Below are 19,133 nucleotides of genomic sequence, written 5' to 3' on the forward strand. Positions count from 1 at the left end.
AAATAATGCTTGTATGTTTTAAAATTTAGTTTATTGCATTTTCTTTCAAAATTACAATTCATAAATATATATCGGAGTATTCTGGAGACTAAAAATAGAGACTACTAGAATAAGCTAGAATAATTTATAAAATCCAGAAACAACGGACTGTTCTTGTTGATTTATATTGTATGACGAGCTGTGAATAACACTAATTGATTGGCACTTGGCAGCAAGTTAAGTTACATCGTGTACATTTAAGCTTACCGGTACCTGTCCTTGCTTGCTTATGACGTGTAAAAACTGTAATGGTATTTATCTTATAGTGATTTAGAATTATCCATAAAATGTGTGTAATGTGTATATGTGTATCCAGTGTTCGAAATATGCCTCAAAAGTTACAGGCCAGCCTAGGGCCCTAGACTCGCTGAGTCTCATGGACGCCGTTCGTCCACTGAGACTCGTTTTTCCCATTTTGTGTGTGAATGTGATTTACACGCTTAAGACTTTCTTGCATTGTGGCATTTAAAAAATTTCTTTGAAATTTGGACGATGCATGTAAAACTGTACTCATATAAGAATCAGAAACTTATAAAGGGGCATTTCGTGATCCACAGCCTCATCCCCCCACTTTTCTAAAAAAAAGTTGAGATTTTTATATCACTGGAAACCTCTGGCTACATAATGTTATGTACAAAATATTTCTTGCAGATTAATTCGTTTTGCAAAGATATCGTGAAATTTGAATTTCGTTCTGGTGCACCAGAACGAAATTACAACGCATTGTCTATGGAGCAGTGTAATACACATATCATGCATAGAACTCACAAACGCAAAAATCGGAATCAACTGAAATTTTGGGAATAGGCTTTTTTCGTGGATATGTACTGAAAAATGTCATAAAAAGAGGATGCTAGGATCACGAAATACTCCTTTAAGGCAGATAAAATTAATGTTTTGGTTCTCGTCCCTCCCTCCTCAATTTCTGGGATTTGCAGATTTTTTTTTTTTTAGATTTTTCAATTATTTAAGACTTTGGAATGATTTATGAATTTTTCATACATATAAATAAGTTTATTAGAGAACAAGGACCACTTCCAAGTCTTTTTGTGGTACTCTAGGGGGTTTATACCTCAGAATCTCACATTTGAAAAAAAAAAAAAGTGCCTCATCGCTTCCTCGAGCACTGTTGGAAAAGACCGAAAACTACAGACAATGCTGATTTTACACTGAAAAAAACAAAACAAAAAAAAAACCCTCCCTCCCTCATCAATTCATGAAAATCCTCTGGACGAGAACCAAAATATTAATTTTATATGGCCTAACTAGGATTCTTACCAAATTCTTGAAACGCAATATCATTTGGAATTTCGGCGAATAAAGATGATTTAAGAAGCCGCCTCTCTCCCCGTGTCCAACAAAAATGATCACAAATGAAAAATGACAAATTTCACTGCGCGTGCGCACAAGAGTAAATTTCGCTGATCCCCCCTGTTCTTTTCAATGTCAATTTAACACACGATTCCCGCTGTTGATTTGGTTCCAATAAAATAGCCTAAATCCCAAGGCCCCGATCTTAAAACAATAAACATGGCGGAAAAAGCACAACCCGATGACCGTGCGTAAGTAGTTGAAGGACTGGTTGATTAAGTTACGTGAAAATACGTCATTGATCACCATCAAACGATAGTCTCTGCACAGCCAATTTGCGTCGGTCCTAACGCTCGTCATTCCTATAGACACATACAGTGTGTGCCGAGACTAACCTACCACCTGCCTACGACAAAAACAAATGAGACGAAGAACTGAGCAACCATTTTTGTCCTGAAAAATGCTTCATCGTGACGATCAGAAACGCCAAAAATTTTTTTTTTACTACGCTGGATATTGTTCTGGAATCAAAGTACATGTAAGGATCAAATTTGAAGGTAAATAGGCCAAATATTGCAAGAAAATCTACTCACTAGGCGGCTAGGGACTGCGCATTGAGTACACGGCTATAGGGAAAACCAAAAATCTAGACTAGGCCAGCCGGGCTTGACCTAAAAGTTACCGGCCAGCCGGGCCGGCAACTAGATCATAGATGCCATTCAGAAAAGTTACCGGCCAGGCCAAAAAGTTCCAGGCCAATGGCCGGCTGACCAGCCCTATTTCGAACGCTGGATACAGCCCAAGAAGTCTACCTGGCCATCATGCCATGGCATGATATACATCATCATTACATGTCTCAGTAACCATTTTTACTTTTTGTTAATGTTAGTAGGCAGAGTTAGAGTAGACATTCGCTTTTCGTATCTCTTTCCTTGTTGAAAAGGTATAACGTTGTGGAAATAGGAACATCCGGGACCTACTCTGCTATGTTTGGCTGAGTAACGGTACATGAACACGGTCTTTTGTGCCTATATGTAAATTAGTCATTGTGTAAAGCTGTGTTTATACGGCATGGGTGAATACTCATCATCAGACTGAATCATTGTCGTTTACAACTGCACAAGTTATGTGTGTAATTTTAGAGAACGTTGACTGACAGAGGGTGTCAATATAGGCCTATGTTTCGCTTTTGAAAAACAGCGAATCATACGATGGCGATTTAGTACACTGATCATGCGTGCGATTCAGGTTTCTGCAAAAGCGATTGAGTATAAATGCATCTTTAAAAATGACCAGCGATTGTGTGTTCTTAAGTGGGTTTTAACATGTTTATTAGTGACCTGACACACATTTGTATTGGTTCGATCAAGCATTAAAATGCTTTCATTTTTTGTACTGGATCGTTCAAGCATGCTCAACAAATATACCGTAAGTGCCCTTGTAGAAGTAAAAACGGATACTATGGCCAGAGTTCTAAGGCTAAGGCAGAGGGACCCCACCAAAGCATTGATTATTGATGAATGAACTTGAACTTGAGCAGCATGCCCTAATCATGGAGTTATAGTACAAAAGTTGAAAGTACTACAATGTTTGAGTGAACTAGCACAAAATTAGTACCACAAGTCATATCTAGAATATTTTCTCAATTTGAATTTGAATTTTTATCCTTTCTAGGTATGACTGATTGTACTGTCAAATTTGCGTCAATTCCCGATATATGCACCACATTTTCGTAGGCTCCGATTGTCGATTATGTAGACGAGTACAATTATTCAATTGCGTGGTGCATTGTGTGACATGTAGTATTTTCTACATCATTTGCCTATATGATGATCCACCCAGAAATAACACCCAAACCCTCTCCCTTCCTCACCAATCAATGTTGGGCGCCACTAGGCACACATGTCCAAAAAAGCAAGATTCAACAGTGATTCAGGGGAGTGGGGGACTTGCTTACATTACCCTATCAAAGTGTAGCAACACTTTTGATGAGCATTGTAATCTATTTAAAGTATCTGAGAATTTCAAATATATTTTAGTGAGGGGTAGTCAGGTTACAGTTATAATCTGTATTTTGGAACATGCGATCGCCGATTACACAAGATCCATGTGTACATCCATCATTATCGACTACTGTATTTGTAGAAATTCCTTATTGCTTGTGGAGCACCACAGCACTGCCAGATGGTACTAGTGATGTTAAATGGGAATTATTATAATGAAAAAGACCTTTTTGTCCCCTTTTGGAAAATGCAACACCGAGTGCATAAATTGGAGAGAATATGGTATTTTGGTGGCCTTTCCAAGTTCCCAACTACATTTTTATAATTTAACTATCTTCATGTCATCCTTTTATTAATCTATTTGTTTATTTCAGTTATTACCATACTCTGATTCATGACAGTCAATCCTAAATGAAGTAGTAACCATGGAAGCCAAACCTGCTAGTACTGAAGCCAAAGCTATACCGGGACGTTGTTCTTTCTTTGTAGAGCGGAAGCATCGGTTTTGTAAACTTGAATCTGCTGTTGGAAGAAAGTATTGTGCTCAGCATTTGATTGCTGAACAGGTGGGTTCAAAGAAGGGAAAGTTAGACGTAATTAACTCTAACTCTCTTTCTGCTTTTTGGCTAAGGGTAAGGAAAGAATTAGGAATGAAAAAAGAAAAGAAGATGAATGGAAAAGTTGTTTTTAGTGTTTCTCACTAGTTTTTATTGGTAAAATAATCCTCATACTCCCCCGTAAAAGGCGTCATAAAAGGTGTGTTTCTGTTCCAGCTCTCAACCTTAATTTCAAATACTGGGCTTCATTTAATTTACTCTTTGTGTGTAGTGTATTGACCAAATAGGCTTTTGTCATTAATTCTTATTAATTGTCAAAAATTATAGCCTGTTGGACTCACATTTTGAGGTCATTGCTTATAAAGCAAACATGTGCACCAAATGGCTTCAGTTGGGGCTTCATTTTCAAACAATTTTCCAACTTCCAACGGGGTTGGCAATCAATCCCTATATCTAAAAAATTTGGTTGCAGTGCCTAAGCAATGGGCTCTTCCAGTTGAAATCCATGACCCTAATCTTCCACACAGGGAGGGTGAATTTCAAATGTGGTTACCTGCACAGGTAACTCTATTTGCAATCTACACCCCCTGTGTGTGAGATTAAGTTCTTGTTTTCCGTAAGGGGGGTGAATGGATTTCAACTGGAACAGCCCAATAATCATTTATGTCTTTTGTTTTTCCTGAATGTACATTTAGGGGGACAGCAGTAGCTCTAAGGAAGGTGCACCACTGAGGAAAAGAATTCCATGCCCACTTGATCCAAAACAGTATGTAACTTTATCATCTAATATTTTGCTAACAACCCATTAATACGAAGGGTCATTAGTCTGAAAAAGGTTAAAGTTACGGCTTTGGGCATGTTAGGTTAGAGTTCAATAGGGTTAGAGATATGGTAAGGGTTAGGGTTAACAATTATGGTTAGGGTAGTGTTGGCGATAAGGTAAGGCTAAGACCAACATCAGAGTTAGGTTTAGAGTCAATGTTATGTTACTTTAGAGTTGTGCTTAGGCGTAGGTTATAAGGTAGAGTTAGGGTAAGGATTACGGTAAGGTTTATAACTGAGTTATTGGGTTTTGGACTAATGACTGTTCAGACTATCAGTATCAACTATAAGCAGTACTTTGATACCAAAGGAACAAAGAGCATGGTCAAACATTTTAAAATTGTGTGTTTGATACATTGAAAAGAGAATTTAAGTTTCAAATTAAAAACCAAGAATACCTAAAAAAGCGCAATGATTTATAGCACCCTATGTACATGTACGCACAACGCCGTATAGACATTGATCCACAAGCCTCAGCACACTTTACACCTGAAACAGTTATGTTGGTTAGAATATGCATAGGATTAAAGGCAGCTAATGTGCATTAAAAGTTGAAGGTCAATCCATAACTTTGTGATTGACATGGTCTTCACCACTACTGATATCACTAATTTAATTTTCTTTTGCAGTTCTTGCTATGCAGATAAACTTAAGAAACATCTGAAGAAATGTAATGCACGAGAGAAAGATTTACCGGTAAGGAGACACAATGGGCCTATTCAAGTTTCCCGTTTTCACCGCATTAAATCTATTGTCCTGCTTGAATATTGCAATTATAATTTATATTGATATTAGTTTCTTGTCGGATTGCATCACAATTAACCAATCACAGAAAAGAATTTACCATTCAATTATGAAATCCAAAACATGTAGGAGTTTTGTTTTCTCAAAGCCATCTATTGAATCATCCAACCAAATCTGGGATTTCACAATAAAGAAACCCAAAACAGAAACCGATAGTGTAAAACATGTATTTGAAAAGGCATGGAAAGTTTTAAGATCATGTTTTACAGCAATAATGTGTGATTTGCTCACGCGATGCCCTGAATGTTTTTTTTTAAATTTCTACTTTTTGCACAATTGTAATACCCAATGTAATTCAAAATGTATTATTGTCAATTCATTTTAAGTCGCTGGTAACCAGTATTTCAAAAAAGGGTGTAGCTTTGAATTGATGTGATGGGATTAAATTTTATTCAATATCTATGCTGATCAACAGATCGTTCTACGGTTTCACGATTTAAATTACTATAGGCCTATGGCCGAGATTGCCGAGAAGGCATTGAGGCAAACAGCATGCATGTGAAATGTTCCAAAGGTTAATGATCGAGAATGAAAAGAACAGATTAACTTTATCATGTTTGTCTCCCTATGTATGAGTGCGTATATTTATGGCCTTTACAATATTTTCTTATGTTCTTGGTTAGGTATGGGGTATTATTAAAATAAAAAATAGTTATATTAAGGAAATCCTAGCACAAATAAATCGTCTTCATTCAATTGTGCTCTCTTTAAAGCAAGTAGAAATAGCTTGTCAACTTTCAACATGGGACCACGTTATGAAGTATCTATAATTAGTGAAAAGATGTAGTCAGTGGCCGTCCAACAAAAAGAAATTGTCTATAGTAGGCCCTATACGAGAAACAAGATTTTCTCTCTGAATTGGCCGTATTTGTACGTGTAAGAAAATCAATCGCATTATCGTGTTCACTCTAGCGTAAGTTTGGGCCCTATTTGACTCATTGGAATGTTCGAAAGGACCCCCCGCGACTGTCAAGGTAAAATGAATCAAGTATAATACCTAATGATGTACTTTAAAAATGCCATGTGAAAGCTATGCAAACACAAAGATGTATGCAAAATGTTATAAACACATTTTGGTTATTCAATACATTTTAATAACATTTAAATGTCGGGTTATACAGGCATGAGAATTTCCAGTCAAAACTCTGGAACCAGTCTTTTTTGATGTCAAAATTCCTGCAGTTTTATTTATTTTCAGCCCATTTTAATGTGTTTTTGTCCAATGTTACGCGCTTTTCCAGACTTTTTCATAAATGCGTAGTCCCATGCCTGGTTATATAAAGGTCATGAAAATGTTTTATATGAAAAAACACTACAACAACATTTTAAAAATGTTGTCAAAATGTTATTTCTAAGATATTTTTGGCACACATGTTTGCAAAATATTTTGTTAACTCTTATGTTAGAATGTTTTGCTTCAAGTGTTTAAAAACATTTTTATATCATTTATATAACCTGACAATAAAACTTTTTCTGTAAATCATTTGATGTTTGCTGTGAGACTATAAGCCTAAAGTGCATTTTCACCTGACAGACCCCTATTTTTCACACAATTTTCCCCCTGAAAGATCCCCATGCATGTTGGATGTTGCAGATGCATATGCATGTCTCATTACTATTGGAGTGCCCCATGTGAGTATGTCCATGTTCTTAAATTGTTATTTGTTTTGTTTCCACAGGATTACCATGTGAAAGGAATTAATAGGATTGGTGCCAAGGATGTGGAGCCTCAATTACAGGTCAGTAGGTTGCATAAATGTGTTTTATTCTATGAAAGGGATTTGCCTGTCCCATGACTAAAATAACTCTCACAATCATTCTTTTCTCTTGAACTTCAAGAATATTAGTTTAAAAATTACGCAACTAATGTTTGGATCATTAGAATATTAAAGCCATATTATAACATTTGCTGAGGACAACGCCCTCAAAAATATTTTACATTCTGGTTTTTACACGATTGTAATGTACTTAGTCAATAAAGATACTCTGCAAAAATCAAGACTTTAGGTGCTGTAGTTTTGTCAAAATCTGAGATTTTGAATAAAACGATGGAACCAGTGTTTTATTATTACGATGGAAATATTAGTCGAACACGTATGCACAGTACGTACACGGCGTGCAGGATACACATATACACACCCAGAGGATCGTACCGTATTACAACCGCGGTAGTAACATGCATGGGCGCTAGTAGTAAATTCCAATTTTCTATGCTTTACCTCACTTGTTCGGCTCAAAATTAAAAGAGGACATATCTGACAGTAAAAGCTAACATTTTATGGAAAATAAATACTAATCTAATTTTACAGAAATGTTATAATATGACTTTAAGGTTGTTGCAAACAATTCAGTTGTGTAATTTGCTCATTAAAATTCATCGCCAGCCTTTCCTTTGATTTTGAAATATATAACTGCTGCATCGCATAATGATTAGAGCAATGAAAATATCACCCATGAAGAGAAAAAGTAAAGTGGAAATAAAGTAGTGTACATTAATTTATTATTATTGTGCATGTTCATATTTTAGGTGACTTTATCATCGCTATCAAGGAAAGAATTACAACAATTGATTGACAGTGTCAACACAATTTACAAAGGTAAAATATAATTTTTAAAGCAGAACATAATGTATACATCATATTGGGTTTTTTTTCATATTTTAAAAACTACAGACAATTATAATCCAAAGTGAAATGTACATTCAAAGTATTTCTTGTGATGTCATTTGGATTATGACAGTGCCTTCAATTGTTAAAGCTTCTTTTTTCAGATCTGATAAATGTATACTCACTCAGAAATATTTTTAGCACCAGCAACACTCTTCTCTTGTTTTGATGTCACCAAACTTCTTTGTTACCGATTATTTATGAGCTGGTCATTATTTATCCTGTCTGTATGCCCCCTCATCCTTGTTCATGGTATCTATCCCCCTACATCTGATCCAGAAACACCAGACAGAATTGAAATATTTCTGAGTGAGTATTGGTTTATTGGATCTGAAAAAAATTGAATAAATTTCAATTGAATAAGCTATGAACGACCCTGATATGGATCTATAGCTGTTTCAAGATGTTAAGATTTCGGTCAACACATCACTGTGAAAAGGTGAAAGGATACATAACAGGTCCTCAAAATAAATTTTTTTGGAGTATCTTACTGCTTTTGATTAGACTGAAACAATATTAATGTGTTTATTTCTAGTAGGTGTACCAAAAACTATAATGCGAGATGCAGTTTTGGGATCTGTCTTTTTTATGTATAGTCTAGTTTTTTTGTATTTTATGGTCAGATGTTCCTAAAATCAGACATTTTTATGGTCAAATGAAGTCATTTTGATCAATTTTGTGTTTTTAAAAGTTTAAAGGTTGAACCAAATTTATAGACAAGTATCATTATTCTTAAAAACATTCAACCAGTAGACATGTATTATTGTATTATAAATGAAGTATAATTTTGATTTATTTTAGCCAACCCTGTGGACATATCCAACATGATCCTAAGTCATCCAGTACTTGGAGATGAACTATCTAAGGAATCCAATGGACCATCAGCCAAGAAACACTTGTGTCAAATGGCATCGCTAATAGGGCAGCTACAGCAGGCCAACATATTGGGATCAGATGTGTGTTATGTAGAATTTGGTGCAGGGAGAGGTCAGTATTTATTGGGGTATCGGATGTGTGTTATGTAGAATTTGGTGCAGGGAGAGGTCAACATTGATTGAGATCAGATATGTGACCGTACAACGCGAATGAGCGTAAATGTCCTCAATTGTATTCTGAGTTACAGTGTAAAATGGGCATGAAGGTCATATTCATAGGTATTTCAATTTGGTGCTACGTGTATCTCATTAAATGAGGTACACGTAGCACCAAATTGAGGTATTTATGAATACGACCTTCATGCCCATTTTACACTGTAACTCAGAATACAATTGAGGACATTTACGGCTCATTCGTGCTGTACGTCACATATGTAGAATTTGGTGCAGGGAGAGGTCAGTATTTATTGGGATCGGATGTGTGATATATGTAGAATTTGGTACAGGGAGAGGTCAGTATTTATTGGGGGATCGGATGTGTGTTTTGTAGAATTTGGTGCAGGGAGAGGTTAGTATTTATTGGGATCAGGTTGTGTGTTATGTAGAATTTGATTCAAGGAGAGGTCAGTATTTATTGGGATCGGATGTGTGTTCTGTAGAATTTGGTGCAGGGAGAGGTCAGTATTTATTGGGATCGAGTGTGTCTTATGTAGAATTTGCAGGGAGAGGTCAGTATTTATTGGGTGATCGGATCCTGATAGGATGTGTATTATATATAGAATTTGGTACAGGGAGAGGTCAGTATTTATTGGGATTGGATGTGTGTTATGTAGAATTTGTTGCAGGGAGAGGTCAGTATTTATTGGAATTGGGTGTGTGTTACCTAGAATTTGGTGCAGGGAGAGGTCAGTATTTATTGAAAACTAGAGAAATACTGATACTAATTCAATGCGTTCCTGGCTGTTCAATAGAAGCAAAAGTAATTAAAACATATAACTTGATCCAACTTTGAAAAAAAAAACACCCAATGACCTATCCAGTTGAAATCTATCATGTGACCCCATTTGAAATTCACACTCTGGTTGGGAGATTAAGGTCATGTCTTCTATAGGGGGTGTATGGATTTCAACCGGAATAGCCCAAATAAATGCCTTTTGTAATCCCAAATTAAAATTATCAGTTGATAATATTTCATTCTCTTTTAACATTTGCATTTGTAGGTCATATGTCTCATTGGGTTCAGCAAGCTGTGGCAGGCCAGTCAAATGTATCTTTCTTATTAGTAGACAGAGCCCACGTCAGACACAAGGTAAACATATCATTGTAATTACAGCATGCTGACAAATAGCAAACAACTACATGTAGTAACCGTCCACATACTTTTGTATTATTCTAACTACAGATGGTGGTATTTTACAGTGCAAGGCCGTTATTGCCTTGGTCGCTAACAGTGCTCGGCGACTCGTATACAGGAACTGCCTTTTGAGGAGAGCGAGAGCAGTCGCTCTCCACTTCTAGCTCTCCTTAGTTTACCATTCTCTGGTTTCTCTCCTTACATTCTATTGTAAATCCTCTAAATAGTTCTCCTTGAAGGCTACAGAAGAGCTATTTAATGCTCTCTTGCAGATTTGAAGAAAGACAGCCCCTGTGCATATTAGGTATGCTATGGTTAGGGATGGTGTAGTCATCTCAGATTTCTTTGTATATATGCACATTCATACACATCCACACAGGCCCACTCCTATGTGGTTTGTATATTTTCTTATCTGTCCACTTGCTATTTATGCCCCTGTCAAAATTGTTTTTAATGTAATGAAAATGTAGAGACTGTATTTCCATTAAACAAGTTGCATATTGTCGGCCTGTTACGCTAATTGCCAAAGTCATTATTTGTAATTTTGTAGATGTAGAGACTGTATTTCCATTAAACAAGTTGCATATTCAAGTATGTGGTATTTCATTTCACAAGGAAGCAAGGACTCAAAGGGAAATATTGGCCTGTAGGTGACCTGAAAACGTAAATGTAAAATGGATTTTTTTTAAGTCAGTAGGCCTATGCATGGTAATATATGCCACAAATTTACTCATATTTATTGTCAAATCAGTGCAGAGTATGTTAGATGTGGAAAATTATAGACTGATTAGGTTATTTAGTGATTTTATGTTGCTTGTAAACAAAAGATTTGTCATCATTTTTTGTTTGAAAATCTAATTTTTTCTGGGTTTCTCAAAAAAAACCCTGAAATGTGGTAGAATTGCTCCCAAAAGCAAAAATGTACGTGGCCTTAGTAAAGTAGAAAGTATCATGAGATGTGAATCAACCTTTGCATATAGAGGCTATTCAGGTAACCCCATTTGAAATTCACACTCCCTGTATGGGAGATGAAGGTCATGTCTTCCACAGGGGGTGTATAGATTTCATATGGAATAGCCCAATGGTTAAGATTTCAGTGGTGTGCACCATTCTATAAAATGCAACAAGAGTAAAGTGGTAAACAGGTGTGTAATTTGTTATTCTCACCTTTTACACAATTTCTATTATCAAACCAGTAAAATGATTTTCCGTACAACATTAATAACCTCCGCGTATTACACCATATGTGCGTCCAATCAAATTGCTTGTTAGAAGGCATACGCACACCGGCGTGGAGGCTATTGATATCCATCAGTGACCTCTGCGTGTGATGTAGCATTTGTGAATCCTTTGTGCCAGAATACTTAACGTGCTCGCAACTACCACATTTGCACATGGCGTGAGTTTGCACTGCTGTAATGTAATTGGTAAATCCCTTTTAGCCTGTTCGATTTTTTGAAAAGTGAAATATAGGTTGTGCAGACATGCCAACTAGTACGGTTTCACCGTATTTTGTACGGTAAAACGTGAAAAATACGGTAGTACGGTCACCTCCAAAAAAATACGGTATTCCAGAATTTTGACCAAATTAATAAAATGTTGTGTCTTAAAAAGATAAACAGTTGCAAGATTAGACTACTGACTGAATTACTGGTATCATTTGACCACTTTCTTGGTCTGTTAAAGTGGTTGACTACATCGTTTTTCTCTCAACTTTCGATCATGCATGCACATTAAAAAATTATATAATAGACCTACAAGATGCTTTCCGAAATAATTTTCTTCTGACTTGCAGATTTTTCATGCACATTAATATTTTTTATTAACCACCTAATGCTATGTCTTCTGAAGGTATTTAGTTAACTATTTAGCTCTTTTGGTGCAAAAGAATAAGCCTACAAGAAGGTTTCCAACCTCCTTTTACTTCCGACTTTCGCACCATGCATGCACATTAAAGAAATATTTAATAGGCCTATATAAGATGGTTTCCGAAATAATTGTCGTCTGACTTGCAGATTTTTCATGCACATTAATATTTTTTATTAACCACCTAATGCTATGTCTTCTGAAGGTATTTAGTTAACTATTTAGCTCTTTTGGTGCAAAAGAATAAGCCTACAAGAAGGTTTCCAACCTCCTTTTACTTCCGACTTTCGCACCATGCATGCACATTAAAGAAATATTTAATAGGCCTATACAAGATGGTTTCCGAAATAATTTTCTTCTGACTTGCAGATTTTTCATGCACATTAATATTTTTCATTAACCACCTAATGCTATGTCTTCTGAAGGTATTTAGTTAACTATTTAGCTCTTTTGGTGCAAAAGAATAAGCCTACAAGGTTTCCAACCTCCTTATACTTCCGACTTTCGCACCATGCATGCACATTAAAGAAATATTTAATAGGCCTATACAAGATGGTTTCCGAAATAATTTTCTTCTGACTTGCAGATTTTTCATGCACATTAATATTTTTCATTAACCACCTAATGCTATGTCTTCTGAAGGTATTTAGTTAACTATTTAGCTCTTTTGGTGCAAAAGAATAAGCCTACAAGAAGGTTTCCAACCTCCTTTTACTTCCGACTTTCGCACCATGCATGCACATTAAAGAAATATTTAATAGGCCTATACAAGATGGTTTCCGAAATAATTTTCTTCTGATTTGCAGATTTTTCATGCACATTTATATTTTTTATTAGCCACCTAATGTATGTCTTCTGAAGGTATTTATTTAACTATTTAGCTCTATTGGTGCAAAAGAATAAGCCTACAAGAAGGTTTCCGACCTCCTTTTACTATCGACTTTCGCACGATGCATGCACATTAAAGAAATATTTATAGGCCTATACAAGATGGTTTCCGAAAGAATTTTCTCCCGACTTGCGGATTTTTCATGCACATAAATATTTTTTATTAAGCATCTTCATCTAACTGCTACACATCATGCTATGTCTTCTGGAAGTATTTAGTTAACTATTTAGGTCTGCAAAAGAATAAGCCTGCAAAATGCTTTCCGACTTTGTTTTCTCAATGGTGCACCCAGTGGCACATTAATATTTTTAATATTTTTAATATTTTTCTTTAACCATGCATAGATAACTGCTATACCCAGTACAGTCTTCTAATTGACATTGGCATTAAACTGTTTAATTTTTTTTTTGAAAACGTGAACAAAACCCGATGTTAGGCCTACCGACTGATAGGCCTACTATGATGATTCAGATGATGATCAATGATTTTCTGAACTTGAAAGATTTAACAAAGCATACTTCTAACAACATAAGTAACAAAACCCAATGTTTCAAGAAATATGTCAATTTGTTTGGTTTACATACTTTACCCAATTTCGTGAGGTCAAAGGTCACATACAAGGTCAAAGGTTGACTGAGGTCACCAAATCTTTTAATAATTAATTTTAATTGTGCATCACATATCCGACAATCAGCTTGATCAGTCATGTAATTAAGGAAATATGACGACTTTAAGATGGCCGCTTACCATGTAAAGTATAGCAAAGTAGCACTTTCAATGAGTGATAACTCGTAAAGGAAGCATCTTTCTGTATTGATTTATTACTGTGATGGAATGGTTCTTTGGTATTGCCAAATTTGATTGCAAATTCGTAAGGTGGGCCCCTGGACACCGGCCGTTATCTGCTTGGTCGCACAAGTGCTCCCTCGCAATATGTGACTTTTGGGGTTTCTGGGGTTGGCAGGTATGCAAAAGGTACATTTTTTTTAAATACGGTTTTAGGGTGCAAAATACGGATTTTTGTTCTTCTGAGTACGGAAATCTGGATTTCAAAGTTGGCATGTCTGGTTGTGATTAAAATTGTTTGTTACAACAAATTTCAGAGAATACAATCTTTAGATGTGTGATGAGTTAAAAATGACGGTAATGAATTTGGTTAATAACTTTGCATCAGTTATATGTCAGGCATTGTGAAACATTTCGCTTTGGACCTCGGAATTGCGCCCCTCTGGATATTCCTCGGTTCTAAAGGCAATTTTTTTTACAATGCCCTCCAAATAACTGATGCAGAATTATTGACCTATAATCATTGCAGGGCTTTATTTATTTTATTTCATCCTTGAAAGATTAACTCCTTGTGTTTTGTTTCAGCTGGATACAATTCACCGTTTTCAAAAAGATGGTCCTCATTATGAGAGAATCAGAATTGATATAGAACATCTTTGTCTAGGCAAAGTGCCTTGCATCAGTAGTTCAACCTCTCCACTAGCAGCTTACAGTAAACATCTATGTGGTGCAGCTACAGGTGAGAATAAGGCACTTTAATATATGAGTGCAGTGGCAGAAAGGCAAAATCTCTGACTGGGGTATTTTCCTCCCATGCCCCCACCCTGTGGTGCCACTACGTACCACTGTATGAGTGGTGTGGGGGTATGTGTGTGGTGGGATGTAGTACTACCAACGAGGACACCCCACACACCCTACAAACATCCCCAATTTCTGAAGAGTTAGTAGTTAGGTCAAAACAGCATACAGATTTATAATCACTGGCCATAAAATGTAGCTGGAGATATAGAGGCAATCCACAGTTGGTTAGTAAAGTATTTGATGCAAGGCAAATAAAACTCATTTGTGTATGTCTGCAGTTAGACAGTGAAAGGCCTATGTGGTGTATTACTGTCCATGTTTGCCGATATTTGCACATTATGTGTGTTGATGCGTGTAGATGTTTGTCAGCAAATGTGGACATTAGCAATATACACAAGAATAAATTAACAAGTAGAAATCAGCAGGATTACTGAGCAAGACTAAAAGAACCCTTCAAAATGGCAGGGCAATGGGTACTATCACAAATTAATGTGGGGTTGATCTTTGGAGCCCTAGGCCTGCTGCTGCATATCATTCCAGATTGAGTAACTATGGCACCACATCCAATTTCTATAGAACTATCGGTGCCCGGTTAGGTACCGATGACTCTTAACATCACACCCTGGAGATGTAATAAATTATGTCAAGCATAATAATTAACAATTGCACAGTGTTATTGTTTTTCATGTAAATAAAAAGTGAATGCACTGTACAAATATGCAGGGTACGATAAAAAGTGCCATTGGTACCTCTTCAAGCACCGATAGTGCTATAGGACCAAAGAAGATGTTGTGCCTATGTAACTAGACAGGAGGGCCATTTTGCTAAGTTCCCTCATGAATTTCTTGGATGGTTTGGATCTGCTGACAAAAGAGAATAACTAGTCAATGTGTCCAATATTTTCCATAAATGCAAACTGCATAGCTTATTAGCTTATATTACTCTAATTTGTTATTGCTCTTCCTTTTTGGACAGATTTAACACTGCATTGTCTGATGGAAACACTGAACGCACAGCAAGATACAAATACCAACAACTCTTCCACAACGAAAACCTCACGCTCTCAGGTAAATGGCATTGTAATAGCACTATGCTGTCATCACCGATGTGATTGGTCTAGCTACGTGGGCAGAGACTGGTGGCTAGCTCAAGGTTTAACCTCCAAAGATTTCACGGCAGTATCACATATGAGTAGTTGGGCTACTTGCGGACCAGGAGGGGGATGGACACCAAAGAAAACAACTAATAAGAATCAGAAAGAGGAAACATGTGAAGAAGAGGATATTGCAAATAGTAGCCTTCCAAAGCAGCAGTTTGAAGGTGATACAGCATGTAATAAGAAGGAACAGAATCAAGGAACTGATGAGAGTCGACACAAAGGGAGCTCAGTAAGCTTGAATGTGGGTACTAACAAAGACATGGATAATCTGTCAAATACATCAACAGTTGCTTCTGATAGGACATCTTTATCTAATCAGGCACAAGATGTTGTAGGAAAGTTAGATATCGATGAGGAATCTTCTGAACATGTAGCGAGGCAATTGGATGCAGAGATTTTGCCCAGGTCAAAGGTCAGCAAGGTTGACAGAGATAGCGATGTACATAGCTATGGAGGAGATGTTTCTGCACAAAGGTACATATTGTTTTACCAATACAGTCAATACTGGAAGTTTCTGTCCATTCTGAGCCATAGATACCAATACACAATTGAATAAAGCTTCATATTTTTTTCAGTGCTGCTATTTTCCTTATTGTCATTTTTTCATTTGAATTATTAAAGAGAATTCTTTAGATTTCACTTTTAAGCTGTTCCTACAAAAGAATTCAAATACTTTTATCAGTTGCGTATCAGTGGTCAGTTTTTTGTATGTAAACTGGGCATTTATTTAGTTGGATTGTAAAGTCTTGTCAAGTCTTATTGCTAACTTTTTTTTCAAAAATGACCTTTCAGTACAATTTGTGTGCAAAATATGCAGTTTTACATTGTTTTGGCTTGTGATTAGGGTTAATTTTAGTGTTAAATGAATTGACCTAAAAGGAGATACGCTGGGCAATTGTGGTTGATTTTCTTACCGATCGAGCTTGCCTGCCAGATATGAACAATCTTGGGGACATTCTTCCCCGCAGCCTAATAACTATGTCATATGCTTTCCCAGGGATCACTAATACTACCATTCAGTCATCAGTCTTGATCATCAGATTTTTTGCATGTTCAGAATGAGTTAGTGGGTGCCAGGGTACTTGCCACCCGTTCCAAATACAGGGACAATTCGCATACATTTGTCCCAGTAAGGTTATTGTGTGAGCGATTCAGCAGGACAATTGTTCAATTTTGCCCCCCTTGGGAAGTTTGTCTGGTACACCACTGGTGGGTGTCTTGCTAGCTATGCAGTCTGCGCTAATTTTGATATAAAAATACCTTGTTGATTTTCTTTTCTGTTTCTTTATGTAGGTTGGTCGGCCTTGGCGTGTTAGAGCGTGAGGACATAGGACGTCAGTGTAAGAGACTAATAGATCTTGGTAGGATGGCTTATTTACAAGATTTTGGGTTCAAATCTCAACTGGTTTATTATGTAGACAAGGAACTGTCATTAGAAAATGTGGCTTTAGTGGCGCTACCCAATAAACAGCTATGATGAACATTAGACACAATCTTATAAAGTCACTGTAATAGGTGTCATATATTGGACTGTTCCAGTTGAAATCCATACACCCCCTATGGAAGACATAACCTTAATCTTCCACACAGGGAGTGTGAATTTCAAATGGGGCTACTTAAATTGGTGACTCCATTTGAAATCTACACCCCCTGTGTGGGAGATTAAGGTCATGTCTTTCATAAGGGGTGTATGGATTTCAACTGGAATTGCACATTTATGTACAGAATTTCAAAACGTATATGTATTCTATTTTCAACTTGAAGACATGATAGACTTGATCTGAAATTGAATTTTAATGTTCATATCCAATATTCAGCCATTTGAAGATTTCAGTCAATTTCCAAAAATATACAGCAAATGGTTTGGATTTAAAAAAAATATCATGTTTTGCCAAATGAAACATAGCTAAATCCTAATTCTTAAATTCTCATTGGCAATGAAAGTTAAATTGTAATGTTTGGTCACATTTTGGAAATAAGGGCCAAAACATGCAGTTTTAGGCTGTTTTTTTGTATGCTGTAGCAATCAAGCCATAAGACTTGTATAAAGACTAATTTCAGGTTATGCATTCTAATTTTTGGAAAACACATCTTCAAATCGCTTTTATAATCAATTGTGCCAAGTCCGTAAATAAATTCATCAGGATTGTTCATAATTCATATTTTGCAAATGTTCTTTTGTACAAATCCAAATGTATTTCGGTATAATTATCTTAAACATACCTCAATGACGTTTCGTACTACACCGTAGTACTTTCTCAAATTGACTGATCAATTCTCACACTCCTCGTCTGTTTCCTGCTGGAGCTCGACGTTGGTGGCGTTTTGGAGTGGAGTAATTGGTCATAAATGTGGGGTAGGAAGTGGTTGCCCTCGTCTCGGTTGAAAGTGTTGGCCCCCTTTGCCGGATCAAGATGGCTTCCTTAATGTGTCTTCGTTTTTGGTTTTGTTCTTTGTCTCTGATTTTTGCGTCTTCCCAAACCTAAGGGTTTGTGAACATACTGGTACACCCCAAAGACAAGCGCGACATACTACAAACAGTGGAGTGTGTCTACGAGATTCCGTGTCTTAATTGTGAAAAATCTTACATAGGGGAAACCGCCAGGGTATTCGGTACACGCCTTAAAGAACATAAGACTGAAGCTGACAAAGCCTCTAAAAAGGCATTCACAAGATCCCAGAGAAAGGCCTCTGTCACAGGAGAGGTAAATAAATCAGCCATAACAGATCATGTAGCGGAGGAAAACCACGTAATTGGTTGGGAAGACGCAAAAATCAGAGACAAAGAACAAAACCGAAAACGAAGACACATTAAGGAAGCCATCTTGATCCGGCAAAAGGGGGCCAACACTTTCAACCGAGTTGAATGTTTAATGTTATTAAATGTTTTTACCAAGAGCAAAATGTGTTTATAACCTGTTTGTAACATTTTAAAAACATTTTTATGTTTACTGGGCAGCTTTTATTTGTAATTATCTTTGCCTATATTCTGTTGAATAATCTCAGTCTATGCATGAAGCACAATACTGATATTAAATTGATTATGATTGTATCGACTCGTACACATTTTTGCATTCATGGCTTATTAATTTAACAAAGGGTTGTCAAACAGGAACTAAATTAGTTGTCAATTTTGCAAATATACTAATCAAAGAAAACTATGCATCAAACAAATAGTTTTAAAACCATCTCAAATCTGGC

General features: G+C 36.4%; 1 protein-coding gene across 1 annotated transcript; it reads left to right on the forward strand.

The window, feature by feature from the left end:
• Positions 1-249: 249 nt before the first annotated feature.
• On the forward strand, positions 250-18,973 carry LOC140166225 (tRNA:m(4)X modification enzyme TRM13 homolog). The gene is made up of 11 exons (XM_072189661.1): positions 250-290; positions 3,728-3,919; positions 4,606-4,676; positions 5,362-5,428; positions 7,216-7,275; positions 8,064-8,133; positions 9,004-9,189; positions 10,298-10,386; positions 14,558-14,711; positions 15,749-16,406; positions 17,226-18,973. The coding sequence occupies exons 2-11, from the start codon at positions 3,779-3,781 to the stop codon at positions 17,407-17,409; spliced, it is 1,680 nt and encodes a 559-aa protein (XP_072045762.1). The 5' UTR covers positions 250-290; positions 3,728-3,778; the 3' UTR covers positions 17,410-18,973.
• Positions 18,974-19,133: the final 160 nt, after the last annotated feature.

Source organism: Amphiura filiformis, chromosome 1 (assembly GCF_039555335.1).
Source record: "Amphiura filiformis chromosome 1, Afil_fr2py, whole genome shotgun sequence".
Taxonomy (NCBI): domain Eukaryota; kingdom Metazoa; phylum Echinodermata; class Ophiuroidea; order Amphilepidida; family Amphiuridae; genus Amphiura; species Amphiura filiformis.